General features: G+C 36.4%; 2 protein-coding genes across 8 annotated transcripts; one reads left to right on the top strand and one right to left on the bottom strand.

Moving 5' to 3' along the window:
* Positions 1-383: 383 nt before the first annotated feature.
* LOC127127085 (rop guanine nucleotide exchange factor 2) lies at positions 384-3822 on the top strand. 4 transcript variants are annotated; one of them, XM_051056197.1, is made up of 9 exons: positions 384-505; positions 957-1285; positions 1384-1503; positions 1606-1760; positions 1952-2026; positions 2130-2420; positions 2530-2685; positions 2883-3227; positions 3484-3822. In XM_051056197.1, the coding sequence occupies exons 2-9, from the start codon at positions 997-999 to the stop codon at positions 3604-3606; spliced, it is 1554 nt and encodes a 517-aa protein (XP_050912154.1). In that variant the 5' UTR covers positions 384-505; positions 957-996; the 3' UTR covers positions 3607-3822. The 4 variants fall into 4 exon arrangements, with proteins under 4 accessions (XP_050912154.1, XP_050912155.1, XP_050912156.1 ...); XM_051056198.1 differs by having other exon boundaries at positions 502-588; XM_051056196.1 differs by lacking the exon at positions 384-505 and having other exon boundaries at positions 651-1285.
* Positions 3823-4153: 331 nt separating this feature from the next.
* Positions 4154-16601, bottom strand: LOC127127084 (mediator of RNA polymerase II transcription subunit 12). 4 transcript variants are annotated; one of them, XM_051056192.1, is made up of 14 exons: positions 16463-16601; positions 15310-15452; positions 14981-15197; positions 13569-13652; positions 13194-13299; positions 12889-12957; positions 12691-12744; positions 12424-12531; positions 12061-12207; positions 11632-11979; positions 9104-11490; positions 5918-8527; positions 5301-5634; positions 4154-5104 (listed from the first exon to the last, which is right to left on the bottom strand). In XM_051056192.1, exons 3-14 carry the CDS (start codon positions 15106-15108, stop codon positions 4676-4678), a joined length of 6804 nt encoding a protein of 2267 aa, XP_050912149.1. In that variant the 5' UTR covers positions 15109-15197; positions 15310-15452; positions 16463-16601; the 3' UTR covers positions 4154-4675. The 4 variants fall into 4 exon arrangements, with proteins under 4 accessions (XP_050912149.1, XP_050912152.1, XP_050912151.1 ...); XM_051056195.1 differs by having other exon boundaries at positions 15392-15452; XM_051056194.1 differs by lacking the exon at positions 16463-16601 and adding an exon at positions 16089-16422 and having other exon boundaries at positions 15392-15452.
* Between the last annotated feature and the right edge of the window lie 1057 nt (positions 16602-17658).

Here is a 17658-nt window from a genome sequence, read left to right as displayed (position 1 = left end):
GTTGCAAATATCAGTATCGTGTTCATTATTTGTGTTTATATCCACACTTCGTAAATAAAAATGTCTCAAAATTTAAATATAAATAAACAACATACTACAAAATGATTGGATAATAAATATACGTCTAACAACCGAGTCTTCACATAATTTTAAAATATAAAACTATTTTGTGTTTTTTAAATTTTGCACAGTAATTATAATAATCTCCATGAAGCAAAAATCAATTATTAAGAACATGCACAAGTCTGAAGACAGATTCTCACTCTCACATCACATGTTATCTCCATTTTCAATTAATGCACACCTTGCATGCCTCTGAATGTACACAATAATTTGGCCATTTCTGCAACTTGATATTTCTTATATATATTTAATAATAAAACTATATGATTAATCACATTGTTATTGTAGCAGCATGAAAAGCCACATTCTTTTGTTTGGTTTTGTTCAAACTTCAAACCCTTCTTTCTTTCTTTTGCATGGATAATATTCTTCACTGAAGAAGGTAAAGTTAGGAGGGAACAGTTTCAAACGTTGTTAACTATGGTTAATGTTTAAACTTCAAATTCAAATCTATCACATGAAAAAGTAACAACATTAGAATAAAGATGTTTGGGACCGTTGCTGCTTTTTTTTACAACAGTTTGTTTTTGATGTTTTAAATTTCAGTTGGTTTCAATTTCAACATCAGAAAGTTGTCTAATTTTTGCTTTTTTGTTTCACAGTTCATAACCCTTTACTGCGTTTTTCATAGTCTCAGTAGAAGCAACATTGTTTTAAGAGCTTTTGCTTTTTTGTTTTGTACAGGACTAGAACATTCAAATATTTTCTGCTTTTTCTTTTTAATCTCCTTTTTTGTGCTTTTTGTTTTCTATATTTATGGTTTGGTTTCAATTAGAATTGTATAGTATAAGCTGAGAAAATTCAACCGTTCATGTTTGTTTATATATATGCAGGTGTTGAGAAAATTCATTGATCGCGTATTCTTGAACTAAGATGGAGAAATCATTCAACTCTGGTGAAAATTCTGATGCTGATTATCATCCTTCGCGGTTGAGTGGTGATTCTTTCGGATACTGCCGCGTTTGGACAAGCTCGGAGGCATCAAACTCAAATTTCTCTGACTGTGTAGATGATAGCAGCTATGCCAGTGAACCTTCTCCTTTTCCTTCGCCTTCGCCTTCTCGGTGGAGGGATGTTAAACCTGGTCTCTCTAGGCTAGGAATGAAGTTGCGCAAGCCTTCGGTCGATAACAAACTTGATGACAATGATCTTTTGGATTCAGGTTTGTTTGTGTAGTTACTAATGAAGTTTTGAATGTTTGATTCCACGTCTCGATTCTACGTAGAAAATAATGAACTTAATTTTGTTTACGTTAATCAGGTGAGGTTGAAATGATGAAGGAAAGATTCGCGAAGCTTCTGCTAGGAGAAGACATGTCTGGTGGAGGAAAAGGTGTTAGCACAGCAGTTACAATCTCAAATGCCATTACCAATCTCTATGGTAATTCCTTTATGTTTATAGCATTATGCGATAAATAATCGAAATGCTATTAGTTTGTGAAATGATTTGTAATTGAACTTGTTTGAATTTGAATTTCTACAGCAACGGTATTCGGACAGAGTTTAAAGTTGGAGCCGCTGAATCCCGAGAAGAAAGCCATGTGGAAAAGAGAAATGAAAGTTCTTTTATCAGTGTGTGATTACATACAAGAATTCGCCCCAACTGCACAATATTTAGAAGATGGCACAATTGTGGAGGTGAGATTCGTTTGCCGACTAGTATATCAGTTGTTATTATGTTAGTATTTTCTCCTTCGCCCGGTTTGAAACTGTGATCTCTATGTCGTCCAATTTTTTCAATGCTTAGTTCAAACTGGTAGAGCTAAATAATAACTAACTTTAATGAAACTTGTTTTGTTCGTTATCTCTGATATCGCATTCTCTATCAGATGATGAAAAGCAGACCGAGGTCAGATATCTATATAAACCTCCCGGCACTGCAGAAGCTTGACACAATGCTTATAGTAAGAAATACCGCAACTCTTTGCACAAAAAGGATGGCACTATGTAAGAACTCGGTTTTTCACCAAGTTCGTGTGGCTGATAAGCACAAAAACTTGTTTGCAGGAAATATTGGAATCTTTTGAGGATACTGAGTTCTGGTATGCAGAGAATATATCAGCAACTTCACCTCGTTTGCGCGCAGCATCGTTTCGAAAGATTGTTCCAAGGAAAGACGAGAAATGGTGGTTGCCAGTTCCTTGTGTTCTCCCCGGCGGCCTCTCTGAGAAGTCGAGGAAGCATCTAACAGAGAAAAGGGACTGTGCTAATCAAATTCACAAAGCCGCAATGGCGATAAATAGCAATATTCTCGCAGAAATAGATATTCCAGAAACATACATAGACGATCTTCCAAAGGTTAGTTAGTCCTCATTGTTGAAACTTGAAGATCTCTCTTGTTTTTGAAAGTCTTGGTCTGAAATTTTCTGTTGAAATCTCAGAATAAGTCTGCATTTCTTTTTTCCAGCTGAAATTCTATTGCCAAGTGATTGATGATTCCTTTAAATGTGACCCTATAAGGCAACTGTCTTGGAATTTATCAACAAATTTGATAAGCTTTTTATGGAAGCCAATAATAGCAGCCGAGTCTTGTAGAAATCGGGACGATATAATTTCGTATAAGGTACTAGTAGCATGCAACTTCGATGAAACGCATTAATCATATCGTTTATTCCCTTGAAGTTAGTTATAAAAATTCTGAGACTGATAATAAAGTTAATGCATGAGAAGAACTGTTTTCATGCTACTAGTACATATTTTTATAAAAATGTCTGAAATTTAATCTTTTTTTCTCTTTTTTTCAAACATCGGTTCCTTCAGAGTGGAAGAGGGAGTCTAGGGGACACAATATACAACTATATGTATACGGCAGACATGTTCTCACCTGATCGCCTTCTTGACGGTCTGAAAATAAGCTCTGAACATGAAGCACTTGATCTAGCAGACAGGGTTGAATCCTCGATGTATACATGGAGGCGTAAAGCTTGTCTTAGCCATTCAAAGTCGTCATGGAAAGAAGTAAAAGATCTCATGGATGAAACAGATTTGGAAGACAAAAACTATAGTTTAGCTGATAGAGCAGAAGCTTTGTTGTTTTGCCTCAAGCAAAGATATCCTGAACTTTCCCAAACTTCTTTGGATACATGCAAGATCCAATACAATAAGGTAAGTTTCAGTTTCGACATCTATGATGACATATGTTGTGTCAAACATTGAAAAATAGCACAAGAATAAGATATATTTGTTCTGATAGATGTTCAATCCTCTCATTGTAAGAGGATATGAAGAGATCAAGATATAGTCAAATTAATCCTTATAAGGCTTAACCCAAAGCCTAAACTGAGAGGTGTTTAAGTTCGAATTAAATTGAGAGGTGTTTAAATTTAGCACATGAACTAAGAAAAACAATTATATTTTGCAGGATGTGGGAAAAGCGGTTCTAGAAAGCTATTCAAGAGTTTTAGAAGGTCTAGCATTCAACATTGTTGCTTGGATTGAAGATGTTCTTTATGTAGATAAGACTATGACGAATCGAGAAGTCTAGAAACCACAATTGTGTTTTACAACTCCATAACAATGTTTCTCTTCCATTCAACAATGTTTTGCAAACCATAGATTTGAGAGTAGACAGTTAGTATCTAATCTGCAAAAAGATAGTTAGTATTCACTTGCATCTGTGAGAAGCTTGTTTGTCAACAGTATAGAGAAGAAAGTTTCAACATTTAGTTGAAATTCAAAGCATAAGAGTTAATTTTCTGAACTTCGAATTTATTTATTTTTTGGGTGTTAAAACTAAAACTTGCCATTCTATTACTTCAAAAACTTAAAACTATCTCTTCCCTATAAATTTTTCTTTGACTTGACATGATACAATAAATTTCATTCAAGATCCATTTTTATGAACCAAAATAACTCCCAATTTATATCTCATCACATCAATAAAAAGGGCTATATAATTGAATGATTATATAATGCAGCTTATGATGTGCCAGCTAACTCGTCAGTCATCACATCAATAAAAAGGGCTATAAAGCTGAATGAGTATTATATAATACAGCTTATGATAGGATGTGCCAATGTGAGTTCTCTAATGGTTGAATGTTGCTTTTCATGCAGATTCTCCATATGAAAAAGCATGTATAATTTTGATAAATGTGAATATACAAAGAAGAAAAATTGGTTAGGTGCCTTCATGTGTGCATGTGACCTCCTAAATACAGCTCACACATTAAGACATGAATGAGAAAGAAACAGCTATAAATCACTTGAGATATTTTACTCAAAATAAAATTGAAAATTGAAACAAGTCATCCTATCTATATATACAACAGACCCTTGAACTGTGCAAGGAAATGCACAAGTCCATATTGAGAGGGAGTGTATCAACAGGTTAGTAAACAAGGCCAGGACCAGCATAGGTTGGAATAGTGACAACATCGCCTTCACTTTCCTTCACCAAAGAACCCATTCCTTTCACCTGTTACTCAAAATGATGTCCCTCAACTTCCTTACGCTTTGACCAATCATGCATCAAAAATAGATAATGAAACAACAAATACACCTGCTGAGGGGTTTGCTTTGAATACTCCAAAACCAATCAAAAATCTTGTTAATCAACTATCCTCATCCACAGCACCAACATAAGTAAGATCGGTCCTTCTCACCCTTACAGCCCCTTTAAGCCAGCTGGCGGCACGAATATTGACACAGTCACCACCTCCAACATTACTTGCAGAAGGGCAAGATCCAGCACCATCCTCTAAAAGAGTCCAAGGGTCAAATTCGAAATCATTGTCCTGATGTTTTGATTTCCCTGATGCCGCAGTCCTTGATAGTGGAGCTGGGCTCCTCTGAGGTGTAGCCAAACTGCTGGAGTTAAACCCAGAATTTTTAATGCTGGGTTGAAGAGATACAATGGAAGAGTTTGGAACAGATGGTGGCTGGCAAGAGAAAGAGCGCCACGGAGCGGGAGGGAGCACGGGCATTGCCGCTTGGATACGCCACCGGATAGAGTCTGGCAGTTGCATGGAGTCTAAGTGATTCTGCATTAGACAATAGACCATCAGAAAGAAGGAAATAAAAAACAAATAGCCCGTATGCTCCCATCTAGAAGTTATATGAACAACAAACTTTCATATTAAACAAGGATAAAATGTTTGATGAAAGATAAAACTTGGTAGCTATATGAATCAAACACAGAAACTAGAAGCTAGGCATTTATAGGCTAGAAAACCAAACCTGCAAAGTCTCCAACAACTCTCGATCAAATCCAGAAACCTTTCGTGTCGGTTCATTAGTTGTCTTTGAAACAGGTTTCAACCTAAGCCAACTTGGAGGATAACTACTCAACAAACCATGCAAAATCAACAACAATCTATCAAAAAGGCCCTCAGCAGAAGAATCTACAAAAGCAGCACAAGCAACTTCTGAAGGTGACTCCACATCCCCTTTTGACAGAGTAGAGTGTGTGGCATTAACCAAAACGTTTGCATCCTCAAACACAATTCGACTACAAAGTAGTCGAAGAATTACAGAGGCAAGTGTGTGTCTCATGTTCCGCACAGAGGGCTCCCTGCAAAATTGCATCTAGTTAAACTGTATCTACAGCCTAAATTGGATAAGCTAATATGGCCAGAAGTTAGTCAATTTACAGCACCAAAATTTGTTCATGAAATAATTCAGAATTAAATAACAAAGTAATGAGTTATCATCATCAACACTGCTCCAAGAAAAAACACATACTATTTATCCAGATGAAATAGATAACTTTAATGCAGCAACATTTCAGGAAGAAGAGAAAATTAAGACAATGCCTAGCAAAGCCATTTGAAGAATAGAAAAATTGTTGTAATTACCCGTCTGTGTAAAGAATAGGAAGGAATCTCATGATTAACTGGATACGCAGTGACATTGAAGCTCGTAGAGCTGCAGGAGAAGGTGGAGAAGAATCTGTTGAAGATGTTAGTCGTCTGGCTAATCCAGGGCTACCACCTTTTATAGTTTTGCGGGCATTTACTTTATTTGCCGGACTTTCAGTCACAGGCATACTTGCTGCTGGCTTGCCTGGACCGCGAGTAACCACAGCTATTTGTTGCTCAATATAACTTAATTGTTTGATCAAATCACTTGCGAATGAATAACGAGATTCATCAGAGCTTTGATCTATGCATGGAAGAATTAATTCAAGAAAAGCCCTCTCAGTCCCATGTAGCTGCTTAATGGCTGAGCCTTCCGAGTCAAACACTTGAGAGAACCCTTTGAGGGGCCTTTTCACATCCACTCCTTCAACAACTTCTCCTTCTTCAAGAGACAGAGAATCAACTTTCCTTTTATCCCTCTTCGTAGTTATTAGATCAGTACATGGGCTAAACAAACCCCAGGGCTTTGAAAACTGAGGCTTAATGGATAATCCTTTGGTCTCTGCAATGTTAATTAGTCGTTGCCTAATGGTCTTTCGACCAAAGAGGACATCTTGACCTCCAAGGAACCATTTAGCCTGCAACAACATAGAATCCTCCAGCGACTTCCCAAAAAGATGAATCAACTCTGAGAAAAGAGGTGCAGCATCAGGTCTAACAAGTAACCTTGTGAGAATTATTTGAATGAAATTGTTCTCATTCTCAGAAGCAGCAGTCTTCTCAGAACTCGGTGAATACAACTGTATAGCATTAGCCAATGACATATCATGTATCTGCAGTTTTTCAATGAGAGCCAGTTCATTCAAAAGCAGCCTGAGTTCAACCCATTGCCAGTGGAATTTGGCGGGTTGCAGAGCCTCTAAAACATCTACAAGCTTTTCCTGAAGCTTAGACTCACTGTCAGTAAAATGAATTTTAGATTCACCGTGCCCAGAAATCCGGCTTCCACCATCCTTTGTATAAATAGACTCCGGCATCTTACAATCAACCATGGCATCTAAAAAAAGCCTAGCACGAAGTGGAACAAATGCAGTGGAATTTAAACTTATATCAGAGCTATTCAACTCTAGCAAGGTTGCAAATTCCAAATCACTCGTATCTGCAGCCATTAGATCATAAAGACCCTGTGAATCTCTTAAACATACATCTCGAAAAGGCAAATGTTTTAATGCATCATTTATGGCCATTGTTAGAGTCTGACAAAGTTGATTTGTCTCTTCGCGTATGGCTACATTAGCGTTCATAATGAAAGGTCGCCACATAACAAAGGCAAATATTGAATAGGCAGGCGGAAAAACCAAACTTAGAGGAAGCATGCGCTGCATTCTGGAAAGAGCTACAATGGATGGTTCACTCAAGAGATCCACAACTAAGCCTTCACAGATGGTTCTGCAGTTTCCAACAAGCAATCTAAACCAATGGAGATGTACTTCAACTGAACTGTCCACCTTAATAGCCCCAACTGAACGTGCATTTCCATTTGAATTGGATCTCGAGCTTCGTATGTATTGAACTACATCCAGACCCTCCTTTAACCTGAGAATGTTTACCATTCTTTCCAGGCTGGTAACACCATATATAATTGCACCAACAATAAGTGCAGAAACAGAAGCAGCAATTTTTGTTGTTCTGGCGAGCACGATTTTACTGGAGCTATTTACATCATTTGGCGTGGTTGCACTAGTATCATAGGTTTCAGGTGACATTTGAAACTGATTTCTAGATGCTTTACTTGGAGCAAAAACTCCAGCAAGAGCGTTAGAAGCTTCTGTTGCAAGAGCAATATCAAATACACGGCTCTGACGTTCTCCCAGGGCTTCCTTAAGCAAACACAGACATGTTATATGCATTCGCAGAATGCATTTGGCATAGTTCAATGAACTTGTTGCCAGTGATATATTTGGATGATTATTGCCCGTGGAAAAATCAGGCAATTTTGCTAAAGATGGACCAACACTGCCAACAATGGCCGAAACAGCAGAAGTGACCAAAGAGGGATCCCCTTCTTGAGCAGCACCACCAGTCTGCCTAATGCAATCTATCAGGCTTGTAACTATTTGTTGAGCAATTTGATATCCATTATCCCATTTTTCTAACGAAGGACCTTTTGGTGTTCCAGCAGCAAAAAGCTTTCTGTCTTTTCCAAAAAGACAGTGAAATGCATCTTCCACATTACGCTGTACAACATCTCTCATGCCTGAACCTACCCTGGACAGTAACCGACCACCACTTATCTTTTGACGGAAATAATCATCAGGGTCGTCAACTCCTGCAGGAACACCAAGGGGAAGCCCAAACTCTCCATCAGCTAATCGTCCTCCAGACTCGAGTGCAGAAACAAGTCTCTTATCAAATGTGGTTTTGAAATTTTTCTCCCACTCAATGACACTAACCACATTGCTATATTTATTCAACAAATATCGGGCAAAAGCAAGGGCACCTGAACCTGAAACCCGACCATTAGATGTTATAATAGCTGCAGCCCGATGCATTACAGATGACAGAGCTTCAGGAATAAGATCTGCTGTAGCAAGAATGTTCTCATACCTGCATCAAATTACAATGTTAGACAAAGACAAGTTAAACAAATTCAAAAATGAAAATCCATTAAAAACAACTATCAAACATTAGGACTGTTAAGAGTCCCACATCGAACAATATATGGTCTGAACATGTGTTTATAAATGGAGGCAGTCTTCACTCTACCAACCGGTTTTGTAGGGTTGAGTTAGGTCCAATCACACATTCTTAACAAGCACAAAAAGAGTAAAGAATGCTTGACAAACACTTTTTCAGTGATGAAAGATTATAAAAAGAAAAGAGGGAAATAACTTGGGAGCTCATACAAAGTCATGACAAACTTAATGTCAACCCTGCACTTATGAAACTACAAACTAGCAACCGGCCCTTATAAGTTATAGCAAGACAGAATGATTCATGTTATCAACCACTAGACCAGGGATTTCTAATTGGGCAAGCCTCAATAGTTGGGAGGCGAAGAAGCAAACTCCATTGATTAGAAGAGAAAGTAAGAGGAGGGCCCGTAAACTCATCAAAGAAACAAAATAGCAAATTTTGGCTGAGACTGCAAATAAATCTACATAAACAAAGTTGAGTACAAACCTTCTCAGTGATGAGAGCAGAAAAGCCTCCCCAACGTTACAAACTTGGTTATCCACATTCCTTGGCAACATTAAAATATTTCTTCCACTATGAATTGTAGAACTTGGGTTACTGAAAACCTTTGGTAGTAACCACAGGAGGAATTTGATAGCTGGTACTAAATCATCTGAGACATCCATCAGATGAAGTATAGCAGAAAGTTCATCTTCCCCAAGTTTCCACCTTATTGAACCTTTATCATCCACAGTGGTTATAGGCCTGCCAAACTGACCAACTTTAGCAATACTTTTTTCAGTGTCTCCAACAAGCTGCCTAATTGAAGTCATCAGCCAAACTGTTATTTCCTTTTTATCAACAAATCGAAGGCGTTTTAGTGCTTTTCCTGTTGAAACAATATCCTCACATTGACCAGTTCTGATTCCGTCAACAGACTTTGTCGTATCTCCATCCATAGCATTTCTATGGTGAGGGCAACTTACCTTATTTTCACACATATGACTTGTTGATGCCCCTTGGCTACCTTCGATTCTAGAAGCAGCCAGTTGAGCAAGACTTTGGGTTTTACGCACAGTCTTTTGCCGACTCTTAGCAACCTGCTTAGTTGTCTTAAGTGGTTGGTCAACTTTGAGAGGCTCTGAAGATTTTAGCCCCTTTTTCACCCACCATGTATCTTCATCATGGGGTAAAACTGGAAACTGAGCTTGAACAAATGAACTTCTTTCCTCACTTAATTTTTGTTTCTTTGCTCTTTTACATTCTTCACATCCAGGTGTAGCATCCATGAGATCAATCTTGCTGCGAAACTCAATAGGTCTTTTGACACTGCTTTGAGATTCACCCAATCCAGTAGTGCTCGTATTAGATAAACTGTTTGGCAGCTGTAACAATACTGATATGGCTGTCTTGAGGTCTTCAACACTAGTGTCATCCTTCTTAACTTTATAAGATATTTTGTTTGAAGGAAGCTGATTGATTGATACTGTAGAAGACTCGTCTTTTGTTGAAATTGTACAATGTTTTTGATTGACAGAAGAATTATTGGCACTGTCGACATTGTCATGATTCTCATTAAAGGAACCACGAAGTATGAGGCGCCGCTCTTTCAAGTAAACATGTAAGGCTTCAATAAGCAGTGGTCCTTCAATAATCCCTGATTCTTCTAAAGCATGACGAATGAAGTTTCCAGGAAGCTGCTTCAAGATTCGAGAATGTCTCTTTTGTCTCTCTAGATCAACCATATTTCCACTTGTATCCATGATCCCGCTCACTATCAGCTGACGTACATAAGCCAGAGGATTAAAGATGCCTGCACGAATGAGTTCCACTACAAAGATATGCAAGCGCTTGAGGCCTTCTCCTTTATGCACCACATGCTGATCAATCCAGCAAACTATGATATCATGTAGAGGACCCGGACTTTCAAATGCAACTGAGCAGATACTCTGATTCATACTTTTTGAGCTAGATTTTATTTCGGATCCATTATTACAATTATTTTGCTGACCAGAACATTTTGCTAAATAACTGACTCCATGATTAGTGACTCCATTCTTTTGTCTTGTTAAAGTATGCATATTCCTCAGCTTCATCTTTAAAAGTCTAACTGCTATATGCACTTGGGAAATATCTTTCTTCCCCGTAAACTTTATTTCACAAGGAGGAGCAGTCCGAAAATTCCTAAAATCACATGTTGCCCATTCACAAAGGAAAAACACTGAATAAATAAGTGATGTATTTACATTCACAAACCACTTCAAGGATAACTTTAAGCAAGGGCTAACTTTTGCAACCCAACTGTCAGATGTAGGTCTATCATATAGATCTTCGAAAAGAAATTTGTATGCTCCATGTATATCACCAAGTACAAGAGATTTATCCAAGGCTTGTGCAGCTTTGGCGAGACAATGCTCTGGACAGCCTGGGCTTACAGCCTTTGTGAGATTTTCTGCATGTTTTTGTATGCTGGAAATAACACGGTCAAATGCCAGAGATTCATATCGTGCATCAAGGCCTTTACTTTTAAATATACACACAACATCTTCTGAACTATTTTTCATCTTTTCTGCAGCTTCAATTGCTTTTGGTACAAAATTGCCATCATTAATTGCATGTGAAACTACAGAGGATGGCAAAGGGAAGCAATCCAAAGCAACAAAAGTTTCTGGAACTGCAACTATTAAATACCGAAGCATCTCAACAAGAGCAGAAGTCGTATATGCCCTCCGAGAATTATCTACTAGATCTGACCCACCTGGAGCAGGATCACGAATAATACGAAGAGCTAAGCCAGCAAGAGTGCGTACATATGTTTGAGACAGAACAACAATTTCTAAAAAGCCATATACAATAGGCAAAAGCAGCTGCCAAATCTCAAGCAATTGCTTTTCCTGAAAGAAGCCGGAGATTGAAAAATCAAAACCTGAAGTCTGGAGGAATTGAATCAGTAAATACATAAGACAATCAGTTTTAGTTTGATGAGCACATAAAACTAGTTCTATGAGAACATAAAACTAGTTTTATGCAATTACCTGTAGTTGATCTAAAACCCAGTCAATGATCAGAGAAGGAAGAAGCAGTCCTTCAGCATGATGCCACTGCAGAAGCCGAACAACAAACCGCCATCTAAAATGTAAAGATGGTTCCTCACTATTAGAAACAGGTGATAACCGGTTATTTCTGTGCTTGAGTGATGCCGTATATGGCATTTGGGGTGACCGATCTCGATTATGAAGAGTTGAATGAGAGGTATTTTTTGAGAAAAAATCATCCAGAAGAGTTTGCAGGTACTCAATAATATCTTTGGTCCAAAGCTCAGAACAAGACAGTTGTGTTTTGTCATTAGTCCCAGAAGGAACACCGGCAAAACCAGGACGAACCTGCAAATTCAAACAAAATTTACCTTCAAATATTATAAAGGAGCGCATTTAGGTAAATTATATTACATTTTGCATGCTTACCAAATTGAGGTAAGTAACCTTTACAAACCAGGTTGCCCTCGGCAAAGGAACATTATTCCTAATAAGAATCTCCAAAACTGATTTTCTTCTATATTGAGGGACAAGATCGGCCAAAGAACGTAGTCGCTTGTGCTGTTGAGATAAACCCTGTAAAAACAATTTGAGCTTATAAAAATAATAGTAGTGGAAAAATAACCAAAGATCGTAGGCACTGTTGGGTAAGATTTAAGAAAGTATTCAAGGATTTAACATGAATAACCTAGACAACAAAATATAAACCAGTCATCATAATATTTTGACAAACAAATAATAAGGAAAGTAATGTATATGGAAGTTGCAGAAAGAATAAAGCAGAATTAATACCTCAATCCATTTCTTCCGGAAATCTTCAGAACATGGCCTTTGTTCAGGGAAAACGCCAGGTTTTGAAAGTTGTGATTCTGAAAGAGCCACTCCATAGACTTGACCAGCCTGTCAAAGTAAGCACTATCATGTAGGTGAAATACCTTAATAACAAAATAGCACAGGAAGCACCCTCTAATCTCAAAATACAAATAAAACATAAAGTTGTGCATATCTTAGAGGCAGGCGTAATGTTCAACAATGATAATAAAAATAATCAGTCATCACCTTCCGCTTCTGAACGCGAGATTCATTGATGGCCCTTAATCGTTTTCTAATGGCCTGGAGAGAAGATGAAAGACACAGTTAACCTACAAAGACATGCAATGAATACAAAAACCAAATGTAGAGAATTTGCACTAAATTCACGGCATAATTATAGGGGGGAAACAGAGCATAAATCTCTCACAAAGACAATTGAGTCACCTCTTTGCAATTAAGGACAGTTGTCTTGTTAAAATGAGGAATCTGGGTCAACAATATTTCTCTGGCTTCCTGAAGACATGAAGTAATAACATGATATAAACAGCTAACAGTCGGCTCTTAAGGAATAACTGATTGGTTTTTAATGAGTCGTCTAGGAAAACCAATCAAGAATATACAAATGCGGAGAGCACAATTTCAACATACTCAAGAACAGACCAGACCAAAAATGAATAATTGAATAAATGCTGTATTGCCATTTTACATCATCTATTTGATATAAACACAAATAAAATTTAATGATGTACCTCAAGCCCCTCAACTGTGTCTCTATATCCAGATTGCAAATATTCTTTGGTGAGAGTCTCCTCATTGCAATTTGGTGTTTGAGGGTTAAAGTCTGGAGGCCCAAGCCTGAGATTAGATGGAAGTATCTATACTTAAAACTTATACAACTACATGATAATAATAAGGAAATATAGCAAAAGTAAATACTGCAGAGTTCGTAACATGACCATCTTAATAATGTAGAATAACAAGATATAAAAGAAAATGCCAACAATGGCATCCCACCAGTGTATCAGCAAATCTTTTGACATCAACAATATACATACAATTTACTCCAGAAAATTTTAGGATGACTATTGTTTGTGAACTAACAAAAGTTTAGATAGATGAACTACCTAGAGTTCAGGGGCTCTTTATCACACTTCAACTTGTACAGGCTAAATGGCGGTGGTGGTGGTGGTGGTGGTGGTGGTTGTCGCCTGAAATCACAAAACCATTGTGTTGAAAGTGATTAACAGCATCAGATCATTGATTCAGCATAACAATATAGTACTCCCACACAGACTATTTTATTACCGAATGCCAAATTAAACGAACTCTTCAAAATGGAAACAGCTGTTGCAAATTTTCTATATTACACCAAAGGAATGTTTCAAATGCTATGTTGATATAAAGTGAGAACACAAACTTTACTAACTGGTGGTTAACTCGAAATATAACTTCGCCGTTCATGATATAAAAATATTGCAAACCTATGTTACCGCATCGGGGTTTGGGTGATTAAATACTAGTAATTTATAAAAATGAGTAACAACAGTTTTAAAATCTCTACTATATCTTCAATCATTAAAAAAAATAGTTTTAAGAAAAGAAGAAAAAACACCCGGCCCCAAATAACCGGCTTCATTCTTCATGTTTAACACAATTCTGAAGCTATGATACTTTGGGTTAATGGCATCATTAACAAAAAGTGATTTCACCAAAAAGAAAAAACAAAGAGTGGTAATAATTAATAAATAAAAGGTTTTTGTTTATTTAAATGGTAGAATAAACAAATAATATAACACACTATATATACACACACACACATACATATATACAAACTCCTGCAAACTTGCTACCATTGTCTGATTTTACATGGAAATCATGTGACTATTAGTATTACCCCTAACTTTCAAGTCAAAACACTATTTCAGACAGTACTTTCAATTTTAAAATGAAAAAATACCACAGATGCTTCAGAGAGATCTCTATGTAATAAGATAATTAATTCAGCCAGAAAAAATTATTAAATTCAGCATAATAAAGCATTGAATTTCAGGAAGGAAAATCCCATGTGTGCTACCATTTTCTTCACTTATTAATCAACAAATCCGGGAGGATAAATACTTGAACTATTCCTACAAATTATAGTGAACAATATCTAGTTAAAAAACTAAGGCACTGTTGAAAAATAACAGAACCGAAGAAGAAAATAGGTTTGATACTTAACCATTATACCGAACCAACATAATTGAAGAAATATACGTTTCATCCTGTAATAGATACTTGAACAGAAAAATACAGTATTATGATTACTCGAGAAAAATGAATCATCTTTGTAGTAGCTTTCAAGGTTCAGAATGACATAAAGTAAAGAAAACCAATCACTATTGCAAGTTAATAGCTGACACAGAAGCATGAGAAGCTGTATCACAATTCACAACCACAACAATTCATAATAGGCAGTACACTATCGCACGACGAACAGTCACAATCAAAATTTAGTAAGATTCTAAAAGGACAGGGTCAGTAGAAATCATCTTACCTTGAACTTACAGGAAAGTTAGTTGGCAAGGAAGATGAATCAATTCTTCCAAGGTCCCTAGCCGATGGCCCACCAATTGAACTGTTATTAACTGCACTAGTGCAGCTGCCAGCATGATACCTTTGCATTTCCCCCCAACTATAACCGGCATACTGCCCTCAGCATCAAGCCACTAGAAGTAGCAGTGCTAGCTGAACTGCTTCATTGAAAATATTATCTGTGGCATTTCCAATCAAGACAAATAAGAAGCTAAAAATACAATGAAAAGCTGTAGCAGAGGGAATTAAAAAACGGCACATAAAATATAATAATTACAGCAAATGACCTACTTGCCAAATCTATGCATCATTGAACTGCCTTCAGCTTCTAAAAAAAAAGCACTGATATCCTAATGCCTCAAAAACTATATACCTTGATCTTGAGACCCAATTTGTGGGCCCCAACGTGAAATGTAGAGCGCTACTATTCTGACCTGCATCACAGAAAGAGTGACAATCTATAAAAATTTCCAATGAAATCACCCTAAGAGAACCATCAAGAAACACCAAGTTTGGATCAGAAGAGTGCAACTCAGAGGCAATGAGCATGTTTTAACAAATAAATTAAAAATATACTCCAGTCTAAATAGTGTACTTGAAATACAGGGAATGCAAAATATTCTGAAAAGTGGAAAATAAAAGAAAATGAAATCCCAAACTCTTGCCCGCGCTGAATCCACTTTAAATGCAAGTGCATTTTTCCGTATCAACTAACACAAACATGATCCCACCAATTAGACAGGTGATTAAAACTACGGACATTGAAACAGAATTTAACCATTGCAAATGGAAACATTTCATTAGAATTAAAATGTTACCACGCGACGAAGTTCAACAATAACCCAGAAAGAAGAAGAAAAAAAAAGCAGCTACAGCTATATGAAATGCCACTTGAAGGTTTGTGGCAATCATGTTAAAGTAACCAGAATTGTATCTTCAAGTATTCAACCATATCCTATAATAATACATGATACATTGTAATAGAAATGATGTCATTTGTAACTAATCTTCCCTAATGGAGCTAAAGTGGCAGCAAAATGAAAGGGGCAAAAGTTAAAGAGACAACCCACCAGCTGAATCGTTGAAAGATCTCAATTTTATCACCAAATCCAAGCAATTTCAAAAATCTACAAAACCAAATCTAATGCAACAAAAAAGGTTTCGGAATTCGAGCTCATAAGCGCGATCCAAAAGCTAGGGTTTTTTAGGGAGACGAAATTCAGATCACTATTTTGCTATTCCCCCAGCTTCGGAACTGCACGTTTAGCAAATTGTAAAGTTGAAAATTGGGGATATTGAAGCGCAAACAAAACTAGGGTTTTTGATTGAGACAATTTCCGCAGAACAGAAGAAAATGGATTTTTTCGCTAAAAAATATATAAAAAAATAATGGGAAATTTAATGGATATTGAAGATTTAGAAAGGGAAAGTTTTGAGGGCATACCTGGAAAGAAAATTTTGCAACTTTGACAGAAAAAAAAAAGGTGTAAGAAAATAGGAGAAGAGGGTTCTTTCCGTGGGGTGCTACGAGGGCTTTGACCTTTTTCTTTTCTTTATTTTATTTTGGTAGTGATGAAGATGTGTTATTTTCTCTAAATAACATGTTAAATAGTGTATAATTACAAGTTTTTTTATTTATTCTTTATTAAATTTTAATTGAAATTTGGTTTAGGTCCATTAACTTTCTTTTCTATTAAATTTTATCAAATATCCTTAGGTAAATGTAATATTCCAGGGGATACTAGTTTCGTTGACATAAAATTGTTTTAATTAAGTTGAAATATTTTTTTTAATTCAACCCTAACTTCATATTTCAGCTCTCTCTTTCTCTTGTGTTTTTTCGCTAGACACTCTTAGTATAATTTTTGTTTATATATCACATTCGTCTCACAATGAGTGATCCAATTGACTATTTCACACATATTGAGAAAAAGAAATAAATGAAAGAGAGATAATTATATTTTTACTAAAATATCATTATCATGTATTGGGAATGATAAAAGTAATATTAATTAAAGGGTAAAATTGAAAGTTAAAAATTGAAATGAGTCATTCATTTTGGGACACTTTTATTTCAAGTGGACCACTCATTATGGGACGGAAAGAGTAATCTGTTTTTCTAAATTGGTATATGGTTCTTTTGATACACTCGGATTTGTGGTTTTTGTTTGTTGTTTATATTATGATTCAACTCTCAAATCTCTAGATTGTTTGTTCTTTCTTTTCCATTATTTTCATTCACCCAAATCCTTGTTGTTAACACCGACAATGTTGGATCTAACCAGCTACATAGCATTTATAGTAGTTTACATGGTAGCTCGTTGGTTCTCATGGGGAAGAACATTATGATGAAGCGTTTCGTTCGTATCCATGCTGAGAAAACTAGAAATTTTAATTATATTCCTTAGGGGATAGATGTTAGACCAAATGTCTGGGATAACAAGTACTACTGGTTTATGACAAATTACAACTTCTAGGAACAGATATTAGAAACGATGTTTGAGAGATTGTAATTAGAAAGAAAAAAACAGTTTGCAAGCAAGGTAAGATAGATTAACTTATACAAGATGATGAAGTTGAAAAGGAATAAAGAGAGCAGAAGAAATTGGTAACCAAGTTCGGTGAAATCACACCTACATT

This window comes from Lathyrus oleraceus, chromosome 3 (genome assembly GCF_024323335.1).
Source record: "Lathyrus oleraceus cultivar Zhongwan6 chromosome 3, CAAS_Psat_ZW6_1.0, whole genome shotgun sequence".
Classification (NCBI taxonomy): Eukaryota; Viridiplantae; Streptophyta; class Magnoliopsida; order Fabales; family Fabaceae; genus Lathyrus; species Lathyrus oleraceus.
This window is presented reverse-complemented; position numbering and strand designations above follow the sequence as displayed.

What these genes read in the sequence shown, in the direction of transcription:
- LOC127127085 (XM_051056197.1), top strand. Translation starts at nt 997, where the DNA reads ATGGAGAAATCATTCAACTCTGGTGAAAATTCTGATGCTGATTATCAT. An exon ending in CAATGATCTTTTGGATTCAG is followed by an intron (nt 1,286 to 1,383) that starts GTTTGTTTGTGT and finishes TACGTTAATCAG; the next exon opens with GTGAGGTTGAAATGATGAAG. An exon ending in AAGATGGCACAATTGTGGAG is followed by an intron (nt 1,761 to 1,951) that starts GTGAGATTCGTT and finishes ATTCTCTATCAG; the next exon opens with ATGATGAAAAGCAGACCGAG.
- LOC127127084 (XM_051056192.1), bottom strand. Translation starts at nt 15,108, where the DNA reads ATGCAAAGGTATCATGCTGGCAGCTGCACTAGTGCAGTTAATAACAGT. An exon ending in AACTTTCCTGTAAGTTCAAG is followed by an intron (nt 13,653 to 14,980) that starts GTAAGATGATTT and finishes TTGTGATTTCAG; the next exon opens with GCGACAACCACCACCACCAC. An exon ending in CTGCTCTCATCACTGAGAAG is followed by an intron (nt 8,528 to 9,103) that starts GTTTGTACTCAA and finishes AATTTGATGCAG; the next exon opens with GTATGAGAACATTCTTGCTA.